Raw genomic sequence first — 18,286 nt, 5'->3', positions numbered from 1 at the left:
ATCACAAGGGTAAATCTTTGAATCATAGAAGTGTCCAGCAATGGTTGCACCATCAGGCTAAGATTTACTATAAACATGTACAAAGTCCTTGTTGCCTTCTATTTTTAATACGGCACATTTGTAGGTTTTATTTTGATTGCTCTGTTGGTCATAGACCAAATGAGCTTATGGGATGGTCTGTTATCCATCTGTTGTCCATCCATCCTTTAGCACAAGTTTATTATTGCTACTTCTGTTAAACCAATTGGAGGAATGCCTTGAAACTTTGCACACACATCCATCACATTGTCTAGTTTTTCCTAAATGAAAATGGTGCTGCTTGGACATCCAATATGTCTGCCACTGTGGCCATCTTGAAAAACTTATTATCACTACATCTTCTGAATGGAAGATCATGTCAGAATAGTGTTTTTCTCAAAGTTGTCTTGTGATGTCTTGTTAGTCCTGAATGAAAATGGTTCCAATCTGTTGTCCAATATTACCACCATGGCAGCCATTTGAAAAATTTTGTTATTGCTATTCCTTCTGAATTGATGCTCATATAAACATGGAGTTTGCACTAAAAGACTTCTTATGATATCTAGCTGTTCCTAATTAAAATGGTAGTGATCTGACATTAAATATGGCCACCATGGCATCCATTTTAAAATTCTGCTATCACAACTCAACTTGAACAGAAAGTCCTATTGACATGGGGTTTACCAGAAGATTTCCTATGATGTCAAGTTGATCTTAAATAAAAATGGTGCCAGTCAGATGTCTGATATGGCAGCCACTTCTTGTTGCTACTCCAGAATGGAAAATCTTATATGTAAAATATTGTTATCTCTTCTTTTCAAAATGGATAACTATATCAGCCAGGGATTTTCACCAATAGTCTTCTTATGATACCTTAAATGAAAACAGTGCCATTTTGAAATACAATATGGCTGCTGAAACACCTGTCTTAAAAATCTTTTTTGTCACTACTCCTCCAAAATGGATGAAGATATGAAATAGATTTTTCACCAAAATACTTCTAATATCTACCGTGTCCTAAATGAAAATGGTGTCATGCTGACATCTAATATCTGTATCACAGCAGCTAATTTGACATTTTTATAATTGCAGAAAAATATCTGAGATAATTTCAACACTTGACAGTTGAAAGGAAGAATCATTATATTGGATTCCTGGATATCTTTTTCACCCAGTAAAGTGTCTTTCCCTTCAAGGGACTACTGTTTTTTATTATTTTTGGGTGGGCAACACTGAAGAACATTGGGATACATGAGGACAAGATAAAATTTGATTAAGGATTTTCATCTACTGCATAGTTTTCATTTTCATCATTTTCCAGATGAAAGCCTTGCAAGGAATCAAAATGTCTTATAAACTTCAAGAACTACTTGCCAATGAGGAAGGTTCCATTATTCGAGGATTGCGGGCCATAGAGGATAACATTGTCAGTGTCAATGCATATCTGTATACTGTCTTAAGGACCAATCGGTCACATCGCAGAGCCATCCTCACATCACTCCTCAATCTCTTTGATGACACTGCAGTAAGTCGAAAGTTTATTTCCAAAACTAATTCCTTTTAGCTTCTGCTGTAATAGTTGTTGTTGAAGTTGTGAAAGTAGTAATAAATTTTTTATTATTAATATTATTATTGTTATTATTATTAAATTCAGAGTTTTGAAGTAGATATTGGAAGTAGATTTATTAAGAGCTAACTTATTCTTGTATGAATCAGATATGGAAAGCAAAGGTTTATATGTTTTTTTTCCCTCAGATCTAATTATCACAGTGGGGAAGCTACATTTTGTCTGGAAAGATTTCTTTAATTTACTAACAAATTATTTATTTATTGTCTAACCCACCTTGCCAGAAACTCAACATAATGGTAAAGAGGTACCCTAAAAAGTTCAAAATGTGGTGCATTTTATTCTACAATGAAACCTAGCTTTTTTAGATTTTTTAGTTTTGTTACAGGTGAAAGTTTGAAAATAAAGATGGTTTCTTTTTTATCTGAGTTTAATTGATGCAGTTGACAGAAGATGGTTTCTTTTGTATCAGAAATTATTGATTCAGATGACAGCACAAGTACTTAAACATTTAAAATTTGTTTTCTCTCACTTGTGCTATGTATATTTAATTTGTAGTGTGTGTTGGCTTTTTCTCCATGATTATGTGTTATGTATTATGTTATTGACCCTGGTCAGTAATTGAGTTAAGGGCCTACCTCACTAGTGACATTGATTTTGTAAATAACATGCATAATACATAGCTAGTATTTCTCCGTGATTATAGATTGAATATTCAGGTCATTATTATTTGATCATTATTTGCAGTAGATATTGGAAGTAGATTTATTAAGGTTAACATGTTTACCTGTATCTGACTTTTGGACATTAGTTTTTAACTTGAAAATTTCTTATCTTGTTAACAACTTAGAGTTTTCTAGAAAGTAAGTTGACCCTCATCCTGGTACTTCTATCGTGTTTTAGATCTTTATAGTAATGTTGTTTACTTCAGAATTACTAATTTCTACCATAACATCATGGCATCATTCTCATTGTTGTGTTCACATTTTGCTTTGGGAGGATTTATTTATTTAAATTATTAACTGGAATTACATAGTGCTCATTAATACTTCTGGACTAAATCATTATTTTGGAATTATTGTGAATTTATTCATTTTGGATTATATCTTTGTGATATATCAAGACTTGGCACATTAGCACATCAAGGCTATTGGTACATCAGTACATTAAATATTGGAATTTATTTGGAACACCACTGAAATTAATTTGGAACTCTATACATTTAGACTTTTGATAGAACTTCTGGGACAGTTTTGGATTTAATTCACCATACTGTAAGTCATCCAACAAGTAGAGCAGATTGTCAATTCCATAATTATTCACTGCAATCCATCTTATAGCTTCCGACTGTTTGGTGAAAATCTTTGCTGAAGTCCGAGAACCAAACACTAGATGTACATAGAAATAATACTGATTGTTCCATTTAATGCTATGATAGGGTCACAGACTAGGGTGGATGGGGATCGCAAATGTCAAATTTACATAACCACACCCCTGTACCTTCCTTTCTAATTGTCTTTATGGCATCATCAACTTTGACATAATTTAAGGAAAAATTCATGCTCATTAATCAAACTATTAAGGCTTGAGTGTTCTTGATTATTATGCGGGGCTGAGAGATCAACAGTCAGTCCTTTTTTCTGGAGTATTTACCTACAATTATGCTTATAGGATTTACCAGGCAAGTGGGGTAAAAGGAAGAATCAAAAGATCCTATCAGAAATCCCTTCAGTTTCTCCTGTTCTAAAATAGTTTGCATTATGTGTGACTGGGATCTCACAGACAATAAGGGTTTTTTACATTCAAAGGGAGCTGAAGGTTCAATCCGAATGCCAGTATGAAAACTGTCATGCAAACTATTAAATCTGCTACAAAATCCCTATCAGGATTAGCGCGGAGCTCGTGAAGAAGCAGGCCAACATTAATAGGGGTAGTGGCAGTTGTAGGCATAGAAGGAGCGAAATTTCCTTGTATCTTATCTTGTGCCACACCAGGAACAGAATAGAGTCAGTCCTTATTATTTTCTTTAGCATAACTTAGAGTTTTAATGTGGTTTTCATTCTTGGCTCTCTGATCACAATTGGCTTGAGGGTGGTCATTCTTGCACAATTTACATATATGTAATAAATTGCACCTGGGTTTGCTACAATTGGTCTCATTGAAATTGTTGCATATTTGTTTCCCATTGAACAGAATTACTGGACGGCCATGCCGATCCATTGAAGTATGACTGGCTGAGTTGTAGTTCAGATACTATGTATTTCTCTAGATTGTTGAGTATTAAAAACTCATTGTGAGGTTAGCTGGACAGAAGCCACTTGAGTATAGAGAGCAGTGAAAGCAAACCTCTGTTTTCCTACCAGAAAAAATAGCTTGAAACAAGTCAGTATCCTGGGAAGACCATTCTACAACAGTATTGTGTTGTATTAAGTGCTGGGCAGCCTTTTAGAGAAAAAGCATCGTGATAGTCATAAAAACTAGTTCCACTGTATTTCTGATGCAGTTCATCAATAAAGTCAGCATAAGAGTCTAATTCAGGCCTCCTAAATAGATAGACCTGACAGAGAATGTTTTTGTATTTAGAGAAGGCCTTAACAAAATTCAGAAATAAATAGTGTGATGGTCAAATGTGGTTCATTCCCTTTCACTACAATTTGGTTGCCACCCTGGTCGATAATTTTAGTCTCTGAGCATGAGTCCATTACAGGTATCAGCAGTAGGGTAAGATTAACGTGCTTACCATTGATTATGTCCTTGCGTATATTGCTGGGTACAATGTCCACTGGCAGGAGTTTGTCAACAGGCACAGCATAATGCATTGTTTGGGAGAATCTCGTGTTGTCATCCCTGCGCCTAGCAAGGGCCGATTGAAGATTGAAGTCACTATGCAATTGACATGCATCCACAGCAGCCAAACTCCATGAAGATTGTGAAGCTGTTGCTCCTTGCATTGATATGGTAGTCATTACAGAAGATTGTATCAATGCAGCGACAGATGCTTGTAATTTGGCTAACTGTTGCTTGATAGCTGCCAGGTCCGACGTTGAGATCACGTGGTGTATCAGCTGTTTCCAGATCACGTGACAATGCTGTTGAAGACAGACATGAATCACCCATTTAGTCACATGATGATGCTCTTGAATACAAAGAAGAATCACCTGTCTGGTTCACATTATCTCTGTACATTTTGAAGGAGATGCTTCTTTCCAATTTAAACTGAGACCTTGATGTTCTTTTCACCTATCTGTTTAACCAGTTTGGATGCAGTCCAGTTTTCTGGATTTGTCAGTGATGACATGCTGGTCATGTTCTATATTGCGAATGCTAGTCAAACGATTAGGTTTTGATATATGAGAAGCCATTGTGTTCTAAATAAACATATGATAAAAGATGGAAAGTAACACGTGTCATCAAACGGAGGTTAAATTCTTTCCGCAGATAATTTTCAGTTAAATGCAGCATCAACACTGAAAAGCACACATCTCTACAGACATCCCAGTTGCTGTATGACTGCCTCAAACAACTGACATTGCTTGGTCACATGTTCCAACTCAGTCATCTGGTTGAATCAACTTGACAACATATCTAAATTTAGTTACTAGCTTATTAACATATACTGCCTGCAATGACATCATGTTTGGGCAGAGAAACCCTAGTAGACAAAGAGGGTCCCAACAATGGGCCAGAGAAGGATGCACTGTGTATTACTCAAACTATATTTAATCAATGAAATCACTATTTAAATCATTAGATTTGAATTGATTTGCCATTCTTGGACTAATCTTTTTCATCTCTATGTGGACCTTATATTATTATTTAATGAATACCTGGACATTGTGCTTTTAATCCATTGTGGGAAGAAACTGATGACTTCAAAGCCTGGATTAGGCTTCTAAAATTGGGATGAAAGCTGTATGTTGGCTATGCAGGAAAGAATTTGATATTTCCAACATGGGGCTTTCATCTCTTAAAAGCCATATGAAATCATTGAAACTCATCATAGCTTCACCAAGATCAAGATCAGGTTTTAATATATACATTATTTGAGTATTTTTGATGAAAGCAAGTTCCCCACAACTGTCTCCCCTTATTACTACTGCTTTCCCTGCAGAGTGTCTCACTCCTGATAGGCTCCACAACCAGTTCTAGCAACTGCTTAGCTACAAGCAGCCCATTAAAAAAAAAAACTTTTTGCTCATAAATGATGTCAGCAAAGCTGAAATAATATGGCATTTTATGTCTGGATTTTTTTATTATTTGGTCTGGAAATTGTCTGGAATCTTTATAAGTTTGTGGCAGGAACCTTGCAATGGTCCTTCAGAAAATGATCTCACATGCCCCTATCATATTTTGTTGATGGGACAGAATGTAAATCATGTTCATGTGTACATCCATATTGTACATCATGAATTGAAACCAAAGTTAGTATGAGGTCTGTTATAAAAGAAACACCAATCAAGCTGGATGTTTATGTTTGTCAGAATTTTGACAGAAGTTATAATATATTCTGATTTAAAGTTTACATGTTTGCCATATTTATGAATTTGTTTCTGTTTATTAACTTTTGAAGAACTCAGTGTAAATTAATCAAATTCCCCATGGGAACATGTAGAAGACTATTGACGGCTTAGATTTTCAACTTTTATGAATTTTACAAAGTTGTGGACTTTATTTGATATGTAGATGACACTAGATTTGCATGCCATTGTAACATTTTTTTGGGACTTGGACCTTTGGTCCTCAGTGTTTCAAACTTAACTGCTGGAGGGGGGTTGGTCCAAGATTTCATTCTCCTTGGCTCTCTTCTGGACAAATGTAATTGTTGCAAAGCTGACGCTCTCTTTTTGCTGTTTACATTGATTGAACTGTTTCAGTCTTATGAGAGGAAGACTGTAAACCACACCTTTAGAAGTCAGGTCTTGATCACATCTCTAACCAAATTCCAATTATTGACCTTGTTATGTTTTTCCTTTCCTTCTGGCAGGTTCCAGTTTTACAAAGTGGTATGGGTGATTGAAACAACCTTGCAGAAATAAATCCCTTCTTGTTTTTTTTACCTGGACTTAAGCTGAACTCACCTGACATCGAGGAAAGATGATCTTTGTAACATGTCTGCTGAATATGTTCACTAGTCCAGGGGACTAGTGTAGGTTCAAAAATTACTAATTCCCAACTGATCTCTCTTGTACCAAAATGGCTAGTACCATGGAATTTCTAGGTACATCCTGGGCAGCAAATTTTGCATTGCAGCACAGGATTCTGAGGTATGTTTAAAATGGGTCTAGAGTTATAAATTAACCTGATAAATGCTGTGGGATTTGGGCATTGATCAGGGTAAATTTTAATTCTGTTCCCATTTTTCAGATTTAGGAGATCTGTGTAATCACAGTCACGACATACAAAATATGTGTTATCTTGTGAACACAGCCATTTTCAATACTTCATAGCAATTGAAAGTTTGTTCTTGCTATTAAGACTCAAAACAATCAAGATTTTGTGCAAAGTCAGATATGTTGAAGACCAGGAATATAGTTATATCCTGCAATGTGAACCTAATTTAATTACAAATTGTGCTATTTTTACTTTTTTTTTTTTTTTTTTTTTTTTTTTGCCATGACTAGACAGACCAGGTTGTAATTTTTTTTCTTTCTTTTGATCTCCAAGAGCCTTATGGACTACCTACAAGCAAATTTCTACTAGTCCCACAGCATACTAACTTATTAGCCATGGGTGACTGGACAAATGTAAAAGTCAAATCTGTTAGAGCCTGATTTGATGGTTGGCCTTTTTGACTGTTGCAGACATACACAAGTGACAGGTGACACTTGACACCTGCTTGATCATCCATCAATGTCAGTTGGCTCTAGCTCAAGGCCTAATTAACCTGTATCTACATGAATAAAAAAAATCAAGCAATAGATGCTAGTGTTATTACACCTTTTTTATCAGATAGATAAGATGAGTCCCACCTACCATTACCACAATTTGCATGTACCTTAACTTGCATTACATTCTCTTTTCAGTACAACTGGTTGATTTACAAACTGACTTGCGTGTTGTTTTTTTGTTTTTTTTCTTCTTCAAAACTTGACCTATGTTGTGTTTTCTAGGTGTACAGCTGTGAATCTCAAGATGCAGGGGCCCGATAAGTAAACACTTTTAACCATCTGTCCATCCACCGACACCTTATAAACAGATTAGCTCAGTAACTCATTGCCATATTTTCATCACGCCATTTGTTGTGTTGATTGCCTATCTAGCAAAAGTGTGCTAGTGGAGTTTGAAATACAATGAAGTCAAAGGGTCATACATTGGAACTGAAGAAAGCAGTTCCTGACCAAATCAATCACAGCCTATACCACTTTCTTTGATGGGTCGCAAACTTTTCTTAAATCTATCCGAATATTTTGGATATGAGCCTGGTTTAGTCCCAGTTATAACTGGTTATCTCATGTTCTTCAAAATACTGACCAAAATATGTTACTTGCATTTCAGAAAATCAATCTTGCAGAGCAAGTCTTCATTGCAGATAATTTGGCCTTTTTCCCCTATCAAACTCAGGATGAACCATTGTTCATCATTCACCAAATAGACATCATTGTGTCTGTCTCCGGATCCAACTTGTTACAGTCTTTTAGAGAGGTAAGTTAAAATGGTTATTCATGTTGTTAAAAGGAAGCTAGAAAGAAGGGAAATTGACCTGTAGAACAGCGTAGTTTGCATGAAGTTCTGAATGTATGTGGTTCCTAATCAAATTCATCAGAAAGGTAGCATGTGCATGTTACATTTTTTAAAGCTTAAAGTTAACAGAAAAGAAATAGCAATAGTAATTGAGCTGTTATGACTTTAAAATGGTCTTATATACAGTTTATTTAAGTTTGTGGATGACATCCATGCAAGTTTTAAGAATGACTGGGTGGTTACCTAGTTAAAATATGTCTTCTAGTTAAGGCATTAAGTACAGTATGGAGCATTCTGTTTGCACATAAAATGATGGTGTTACTGTTGAACTTGACAACTACTGCTTTTAAGCTACAAAGCAGTGTGGACCAACAGATCCAGAATGTTAAAATGATTTGAGTAGATTGATCCATGTAAAACAGTGGTTTTTCAGATCACCTGGCCATCAGGCACAGTGATGTTATTGTATGGTTCTTTATTTGTTTTATTTACAACTTCTTCAAAACTATTTGACCATTTTATTTTACAGGGTGCATTCCAGCAGTAAGATCTTCCAAATTGTTGAATTGATGCTAATCTATCATCTGATATGCCATCCTTTGCTAAAAATAGGGACAAAAATTTAAATAACTGCTTTACAAACACCACAACAGATTTTGACAGCATTCTGGCATGAAGATCTCTTAAATTTGTTCAGATAATGCCAGTCTGCTATCAAATATGACTACTGTTACAAAAACAATAGGGGCCCCAAGTGGTCTAAAGCGCCCACAGTTACGGATATCTGCCATCTCACCTCTGCGTGGGTTCGAGTTTCGGATTTGGTCAGTGTGGGTATATGAGAAAGCTTAACCAGTAGCTTCTCATGTGCTGGTGATTCTTTCCTGGGTTCTTCCTCCACCATTTATACTGGCTGCCATGTATAGCCTATCTTGTGCTGAAAAAATGGCGTTAATCCATACAACAACAAAAACAAAATATAAACCTTTAAATGACTACTTTGCAGGGGAAAAAATGCTCAAAATGTCTTGACCAAATTTTGCAGAAAGCATACAGACATAGAGGCTTTAAAATTTTCATAAAGGATGCAAATCTGCAGTGAAATATGGCTTGTTAGTGATACAGAAAATCCTTTAAATGAATTGTTCTTAGAAACCACTCAACAGAATTTGACCAAATTTTACAGAAATCATCCTGGGGTGAGAAGCTTGTAAGGTGAGTCAAATGATGCCATACAATTTGGCTGCTGTTGCTAAAAATAGAAACTTTACATAATTTCTGTTTTACTTTAAAAAAATAAAAACCTCTTTAACAGAGTGTGAACAAATTGGACAGAAAGTTCCCAAGCTTGAGTGCCTTTTTGATTTAAGCAGACATGTCGATCATTTGTTACTAATTAGCAATGTTTGCTGTAACATAAACATAATATTTGGTTAGTTTCAATGACAATTTATTAGTTGTTAATTGATAGATGTTAATGTAAGCTTGTATTTTTGTTACTGTTAAATGCTTGCACATATTTGGACTAATTTGTATCTACAAGAATTATAAGAAATGTAGTGAAAGCCTTTATCTCTTTAATCCCCATCACAGTGTGTAACTCACGTGGTCATTAGGCCTAGTGATTTTATGATGAAGTCCTGCATCCAGCATGCATTGCCTGTTGTTCCTCAACATAAATTAAGCTATTTTCAACCTCTCAAAAACTACTTGACAATTTTTAACCAATTTTGAAAGAGCATTCTGCCATAACATAAGGACATATCAGTTTTGTTGAAGTTATGTTAATTTGCCATCAGATAAGGCCAATTTTACAGCACAATAACTCTTACAGGTCTTGGCTGTTACAAAAAGTAACGGGAAAAAAGTGAAGACAACAAGCTTTGTAAAATTTAACAAATAATATACTTCCCTATAATATCAAGTGAAAAATGAGAAGAAAAAAAATTATGAATCAAATCCAAAAATAATCCAAGAATTAAAAATTAGAAGTCCTAGCAATAGAAAGTCCTGAATGAAACTGAGTTCAAATCGCAATGAAATCCAAAATGGAAGGTGATGATGTCTGTTGTAACCTGTGAAGTGCTGCAGTGTTGAATCACAGAAAATATTATTCCAGTGTTTGAATTCTGTATAAATTTCTATAAATGTCCTTATCCAAGAATTAATTTAGAGCAGTAGTATTTCCAGGGAAAATAATCACTTGAAATCTAATAATTTGAGAAAATGAAATCTCAGCCAATACTGGTCACAACAACACAACTTAATGTATCAGAAGTTTAAAGCCACTGACTACTTCTGTACAAAACATTAGGTATAGGCTGACTTAAGACCCAAAACAGATTCCCGGATGGAGGTCAAGAGTTCAACCTTCCAAAAGAGATGGAAGCTTGTTACATAAAAATTATCATGTACTCCCAGTATGGCCTTAACTAAAATCAATGGTTTTTATTGTGGGAAAGAATTTTTTAAAAATAATAATTAAAAAGGTTGTTTAACAGAACTGCCACTGTTTCTGAATCAAGGTCAGAAACTAGATACAGTGTTTCTATTATTATAACAGTCAGTTCATATAGAACTGAATTGAATTTCTGGAAAATGTCAAATCCAGCAAACAAAGTTACCTTATGCAATAGAATAATTTAAAAAATTAAAACTAACAAACAAATAATTAAATTAAATATACATAACATTAACAATTTAAAAACCTTTAACAGAAAGCAGCCGGAATGTCTGCATTTTCTAACTTTGTACAGTTGATGCTAGTGTGCAATCAAATATGACTTTCATTGCTTGAAATAGATCTTTTTAAAAATGACTTTCCAAAAACTGCTAACCGAATTAGATCAAATTTAATAGAAAGCATTCTGGCATAAAAGCCTCTGAAGTTTTTACAAATTATGCTGATTCACTAGCAAATATGTCGGTTGTTATTAACAGTTGTAATGTTGTAGCCTGGATTGGCTGCCTTGGTGTGTCCTTGAGAAAGGCACTTATTTCTCATTTCCTTGGCATGATATAACCAAGAATGTGTTAAAAGGGCTATTATAACCAACCAAAATAAAACAAATATTTTTTTTACAAAACTTTTGTTTTAGAAAAACTTATTCGAATGTGGCCAAGTTTAACAGGGCATCCTGATATGAAGGCTTTTAAAGTTTGTTGAAACCAGGTTGATCCACCATCCAGTATTGTCTAGGTTACCAAAACTATTTTAACTCCTAACTGACTTCTCAAAAACTGCTCTGCAGAATTTAATCAAATTAATAGGAAATCTTCTTGTATTAAGGCCTTTCAACTATTTATATAAAGTATGTCTGCAGTTTACTAAAAGTTGAAAACCCTTTAAATAACTTTACAAAAACAGACAGAATTTGACAGCATCATGTTGTAAAGGCATCACTTACTGCTGATTGAACATTAAATATGAGTGAAGATGTTAAAGAGCATTTTCATAATGAACAGAATTTTAAGAAATTTTTAGAGAAAGCACTCTACAAACATGGATTGTTTGGCCAGGTCCTCTTGTATTTGACTTCTGGATAGATGTCAACCAGTTGAGCATTCTCATACTCACTTGGGCTTCTTGTTTAATATTCAGTGTCAAAAGTAGCCAGGAAAATGTCAGATATTTTCTTTGTTGAGGCTGCATGGCTTCTGCAAAACAAACAGGTGTCAGTTTTCTGGTGGAAGTGTGTAAAGTTTAATCCAGGGATTCCAGACGTTAGGATTGACAGAATCATTCCTATTTTCAACTTCAGGTTATGCCATTACAAATTTTAAACAAAAACTTTTATACTGGTGAGCCATAATGTAAACACTGGTAAACCGTAACCACTGAAATTCTTGAAATATCTAATCGTAATTCATTTGTAAATGGGAACCTGAATGTTTTTGTTCCAAAAGCAGTTGAATATTGATCGTAAAATCATTTCAGCTTAGTGCTCTGATTTCTTTCAGAAAGTTTGAGAAAGATCATGATAATGAATGGCGACTGTTAAAGATTATACCTTGTTTTAAAATGTGTGCGACAGAAAATCAAACTTGGATATCCAAGGTATCAACACAGAATGATTAGCGTGCCTTTTGCAGTTTTTTCTTGATGGACTTCAGTTTGACATCATGGGAAAGAGGCTGTTGGAAGCACAATTTAAACAAAAATCAGTTGAGTCAGTATAATTAAATGCTTCATTGCTGGATAGAAATTTGAAGTATTCTTTTAATACGTTCAGAATCCAGTTTTGTTTTATGTTCACATTCCTGTTAAACATTGGTATAGGTTGGCTGACATCTTTATAAATACAAAGCATGCACACACAGGGAGATGTAGCATTTTGCTGAATGCTTGTATTCATTAATGAGTTGTATATTTTGTAGTGCATGTATCCAATTACCCACAGCACAGATGAAATGTGTTATATTTTATGTTACCTTAGTGCATGTATCCAATTACCCACAGCACAGATGAAATGTGTTATATTTTATGTTACCTTAGTGCATGTCTGATATGTGCACAGTCATGCATTTTTCACCAGGAGAAAATGAATGCTTTGGTTCTAGATGCCTCTGTCTCATTTTAAATTCCATCGGAAGTGGAGTTCCCAATAGTTTAATTTTTGCAGTAGTGGATAGCTTGTCTTCCAAAGTGTTAGCACTGTTTTGCCTTGATTTTGATGCAAGAACCTTTCCAAGTCTTGATGGGTTTATGAATATGTTTGTGATCGATCTGTTTTCTGATTAGTTGCATTAATGTGCTAATGCTTAAAAGTTGATATTGGACACACGTTATTGACTTTATTTGCTATCTTTGCCATTTGATTATTTCCCATGGTTATACCCTGAGTTGTGTTCAGTAAAATTAGCATCATGCACTGTTAGAATAGAAGAATAACTATTCTGTTGAATGGACTGTTAATTTGCAGGATATTTCAATATGATGGATTACTTATTGCTTACATGGACTTGGCATAGCATTTAATTTTTCCAATATTTGAACCATGCTTTTCATACATAAATAAACATTGCTTGTCTTTAGAAAATGTATACTTGGTAAATGAAAATGGGTAATTGAGAAAATGGGTCTCAATAAATGTCAATCAAATGATAATCAAGGTAAATTAAGAGTGTCTGTTTTCATGTCTCATTTGCCAAGCTCTTAAGAAATTGAAACAAAATTTGCATTCATTGCTTGCTGTGAGCTTGTGCCATTTAGCACCATTCAGTGGCAGCCAATAGAGTAGGAGTGTTAGCCTTACTGAACACAGCCCTGGAGTGATCCATTTGTCTTCAGTATGGAACACCTTTTTGTTGGAAAGGATATTCATTGCAGTTGTTGTTTTAAGAAGTGCCATATGTTGTATTTTGTTGCTTTATCATTCTATTTTGTAATGTTTTTCTTTGTAGATGCTGACAAAAAGAAGTTCACAGAAAATGGTACTTAATATGCTCTTTCTTACTAGCTTTAATCCCCTATAATAAAAATATGTTTCATCTGGCTATGAAGATGTAAAGTTGAAAAGCTGTTTTCAACTTCAAAGGAAAAATGATACAGCCTGTCTTGATATTCGTTTGACATGGATGGGAATGGGGATCGGAAAGTTTGCGAGGATTTAAGGAGAAATGTAATAGATTATCTGCCCCATTTCAGTGTCTAATGGATTTTTTAAAACTATTATTCATTTACATTAAGATTTTTGTACATTTATCCTAGTGTATGGCTTTTCACATGACTGAATTAAGTTTCAACTTTTTCCCAATAGGAATCCAAGTGAAGTTCTGTCTGTTTGAAATTAATGCTTTTTTGAGTCAGCTGTGCACATCCCTTTTATAGTATCCTTCGTTGCCCTGTTTTGTAGAAAATCAATACATTTTAATCCTGACATTATGATAAAGTGTTTACTAAAGCTACAGCAGTGTTTTTTGGACATGCATTTTAAACATTTGTTATATTCGCAACAAGAACAAAATTAGGCCAGAAGGAATGAGTCAAACCAGTGACAGGACATGATTCATGATGCAGGCTTACTCTTGATTGCTCTGATATACTGTCAATTATTAAGAAACTTTAAAAAAAAGAAAAAAGTAAAGCCTCAGGCAACACCAGATAACATTGATGCCAGTCATTCTGATCTTGGCAAAACCATTCTTGTTTTTAACCTCAAATTATACCATTACAATCACGTTTTTCAAACTTTAACCATTGTTGGCATCATATAACCACTATTCTGCTGAGGTGCAGTTAAACACTACTTCATTACTTTATAGTTTTATTAGGTTTTGATTTTTGGGTCAGATACTGCTAGGGGCCACACTTAATACAAGTTGGTGGTGCCCAAAGTTATACATCCATCTTTGAACAATTTAGTTTCTGAACCTTAACTTGGAATTGAATTTCTACCAAACTTGGCACGTGGCTATATATTGTTGACGCCTGGAATGGGTTCCATTTTCAGTGTTCCACAGTATCTTTTACAGGAGTTTTTTCCCCCCAATTGTTCGTCCTTCAGATTTTCATGTCAGAGGATTGATGGATCTCAACTAAATTTGGCAGCATCTTTATCATGACATGGATTTGAAGGAGCTTAATTTCCAGCATTGTCAGTCAAAAGTGTTACGGCCCCTGATTGCCCATTTCTCAGTTTAAGGCCCTGCCAATCAAACGGTAATTAGCCTGGCCCTTTGCAATTCACCCATTGTAATAGCTGTAGGTTTATATACTGCAGCTTGATCACCAGTATATTTAGATCACATAAATACCTGTAATGTCTGAGTAGTATTTTTGTCACAGCATTCCAAACACCATTTCGTACACACACAAAAAAACAGATATTGGACTGTCAGAAATCTAGCCAGTTTAGAACCTTTATTTATGTGAGAAAATTCAAGAAGATGCCAAACAAAAAGCAGCATAATAAAGTATGTTATAGACATTCTAAATGGAATATGCATGTTATCAACATAGGGTGAATACCAAGGTTTTCCACTCTTTGCTTGACTGACTTGAGCATATCACATGGTGGGATAGATGACCATAGGAAGCCTGTTCCAAAACAAAATCTTAAAAACAGTTAAGATTTAATGTGCAAGATAAATTCTTGGAAAATAATTTGAAATATTCCTATTTTATGTTTAGGTTCCAATCTTTGTAAGCTGTCATTCTTATTTCATATTGGTAGGGTTTGGCATCTCTGCCAATGGAGTGACACTTTTTGTTGTACATTGATTGGTGGGTGCAATTTTCCAGATCAGTGATTTATATAATTTACCTGTGTGTGATAAATGCCTCAGAGGAATCGAGCTTTGGACACAACTTTGAACACCTTACATTTGAACGAAGCAAGACATCAAATCAGCCTTTGTTTATAATTCACAGATTTTGTCCATTTTTTATCTTACAGCAATCCAGCTAGTGCAGAATTTAAACCCTGTCACCTGGATTAAGTGGGAATTTTGTCTGGTGGCTATGCCAGTACTTTCTGTAATTGCCTTTTATTCCATTATATTTGCGCAATTACCAGTGCTGTATAAATGGGGTTTAAGGTCACTTACATCAAAGCAAACTACAACTCAGTTTTTACAGTATTAGTTATTTTCTAAGCATTACTTCTGAAACTTCTTTATTGTACTTTGGAGATATTATTTAAGTTTAGTGCGTTGGTGCCTATAATTCAGATGCAAAGGTGGTTCTTCATTCAGCTCAAGTTCAGACTTCAATCTACATGCAGTGGCACCGTTATGTAAATATGCTCATTAAATACGAGTGTTGAACTAAACACTTTTGTTCATTGTTGTCATACTGGGATCACATTTTAATGAGCTAGGTATTTACACTTTCAAGGCAAAATAGAAACGTAATTTCTGGAGCATTGATACAAAATTTGAATGCAACAGTGTATAGAGTTACAGCATCACGCACATGCTCAATTCTTGTCATCATCCGATCAAATTATACACAAATCTGAATTAGGCAGAAACGATAAGAAAACTGAAAATTAAATAAATTTAATGACATTTCAAACAAAGTATGTTAATTTATAACATCCATGATGATAGTCCCTCTACAACCACAGTAATTCTGCTGGTTTCTTTATGATTAATAAAATAAATTGATCGTTTAGTAAAAACAGATGTTGAAGACATCCCAAGACTACATAATTTTGTGTCCCAACATTTTTTTGTAGGTCTTAAAAAATTACTTTTGAAAATAATTTAGGGTGTCCTGAGACTTCATGTCCAGAGATTTAGTCATTTCTGTAGCCAGATTCATAAAATGAGGTATAAGACTAATTATTGCTAATCTGAGTGTCAAAAAAGCACAGTCTGAGCATAAGAAAAACAATCTGTTTATCACATGCTGTAATTACAGAAAACCCTTTATTTTTGCTACTTGACTTGATCTGCAGTTAAAATTCTTTCTACTAATTGTCTAAATCCATGTGGATTAGTACGAGGATACAGACACAAAATCAAAATGATACATTATTTATATAAAACATTCACTTCATCTAGCTAACATCCCATGTTTAACTTTGCTAAAAGGACATAAACTCAGGTTCTGAATGCTGTATTACATCACTAGAGTTCCTCTTTCAGATTTGTGAAGTGCTATTGATTTGTCCTTTTCCTGATTAAACATTCTTCAGTTTAATAAAATCTGTCTCCTCTAACATTTTTAGTCATATAACATCCACAAGTCACATCAATAAAGCCAGTTTCATTTACTTTTTGGTGCCATGTTTTTTCGATATAGACTGGTCTGCTACTTAAGTGTGTATCAAACTATCATGAATCTGTGACATTGTTTCAAATTCAAGAAACCCATCTCTTTTCTTGGAAATAAGTCATGTACAGTTACTATAGATAGAAAATAAGGAAACTTATATATACATAACATAGCCAAACGGTCGCACAAATCAAAAACGTAAGGAGGTCTACTATGGAAAAATGTCACATGAGATGAGCCTCGAACCATATTTCTTATTCTGTCTCCCTTGCTCCTGACATCACCAGTTATAATCTTTGATATGAAGTTGAAAATGTTATTTATATATATTTTTTACGTGAACTAAAATGGATACCCTATAGCTAATTTTTATTGCCTTGGGTAATTGTGTACAGGCGAGTACCTAGGTACCTGTTGACATGTTTACTATTGATCTAGTCTCATTTAAGGCCGTCAAAGTGGATCAGTTTTTTACACAAGAATCTTTTATGCATTTGTGTCTGCATATGTCAAATGATATCAGTCCATCCTCCATATACTCTCTTAAATGCCACATTTTCATGGTTTTTGTAATGTGTACATAGAACATGCAAAGCTGCGGATTTCAAATATAAAACATGCAGTAGACATTATTCAACACACGGTTGTTTAAGACAGCTAAAATGCCTTTGGAGAAGTGAATCTTTCCATCTACTTGTCTTCATATGCATGAATGGGTTTGCATGTTCAGATATTCTTGTCAGCACAGATATACAATAACTTTACTATACAAAGAGAGCAGCATTGCAGTTTACACAGTAAACAAAAATATGTCCTCTTATGAAAAAAAAACAAGTATTGTGGTTTAAATTTTAAATATTAGAGCCAGAGAGTGCTGTCAGAGCAAATAAGCTTTTAAGCCACTTGTCTATGGATTAAAATAGAAAAGGAAACACAAATTGGTATTGTGAGTTACTTTGTGATCATTTTATATTTAGTATGTGTACTTGATTGCTGTTGAGTCCATCTTAGTAGAAGCTCTGAATAGTGACCACTTTGGTATGGATGCTCATCTCCATATATCCTTCCATACCGTAGATTTAAGTTGTTTTGATTTAGCTCTGTGTTACATGTGGGGGGTTACTTTATAGTTTTAAAAACCCAGGCACAAGAAAATGGGAGTCATATGCATAGAAGAAGTATACAAATATACAAGAATATTCTGCCTCTTTTTTTCTACATGTAATAATAACATTGAGACACTATTTTTTTTAATAAGAAATAATCAGGGTCAATTTATCATTTTTACCAAGAATGTG

The 18,286-nt window shown here is 34.4% G+C and overlaps 1 protein-coding gene across 1 annotated transcript in view; it reads left to right on the top strand.

The window, feature by feature from the left end:
* The window catches only part of LOC149806649 (nipped-B-like protein), a 183,346-nt gene that overhangs the window by 148,429 nt on the left and 16,631 nt on the right, over positions 1 to 18,286 (top strand). Inside the window, exons 45-47 of the mRNA XM_089956155.1 lie at positions 1,340 to 1,543; positions 8,081 to 8,227; positions 13,670 to 13,699. Of these exons, the coding sequence (XP_089812281.1) occupies positions 1,340 to 1,543; positions 8,081 to 8,227; positions 13,670 to 13,699 (381 nt within the window). The remainder of the gene's footprint in view (positions 1 to 1,339; positions 1,544 to 8,080; positions 8,228 to 13,669; positions 13,700 to 18,286) is intronic.

Source organism: Sinohyriopsis cumingii, chromosome 1 (genome assembly GCF_028554795.1).
Source record: "Sinohyriopsis cumingii isolate HCF-2022 chromosome 1, ASM2855479v2, whole genome shotgun sequence".
Taxonomy (NCBI): Eukaryota; Metazoa; Mollusca; class Bivalvia; order Unionida; family Unionidae; genus Sinohyriopsis; species Sinohyriopsis cumingii.
Note: the sequence above shows the minus strand (reverse complement) of the source record. Positions and strands in the feature narration are given on the sequence as shown.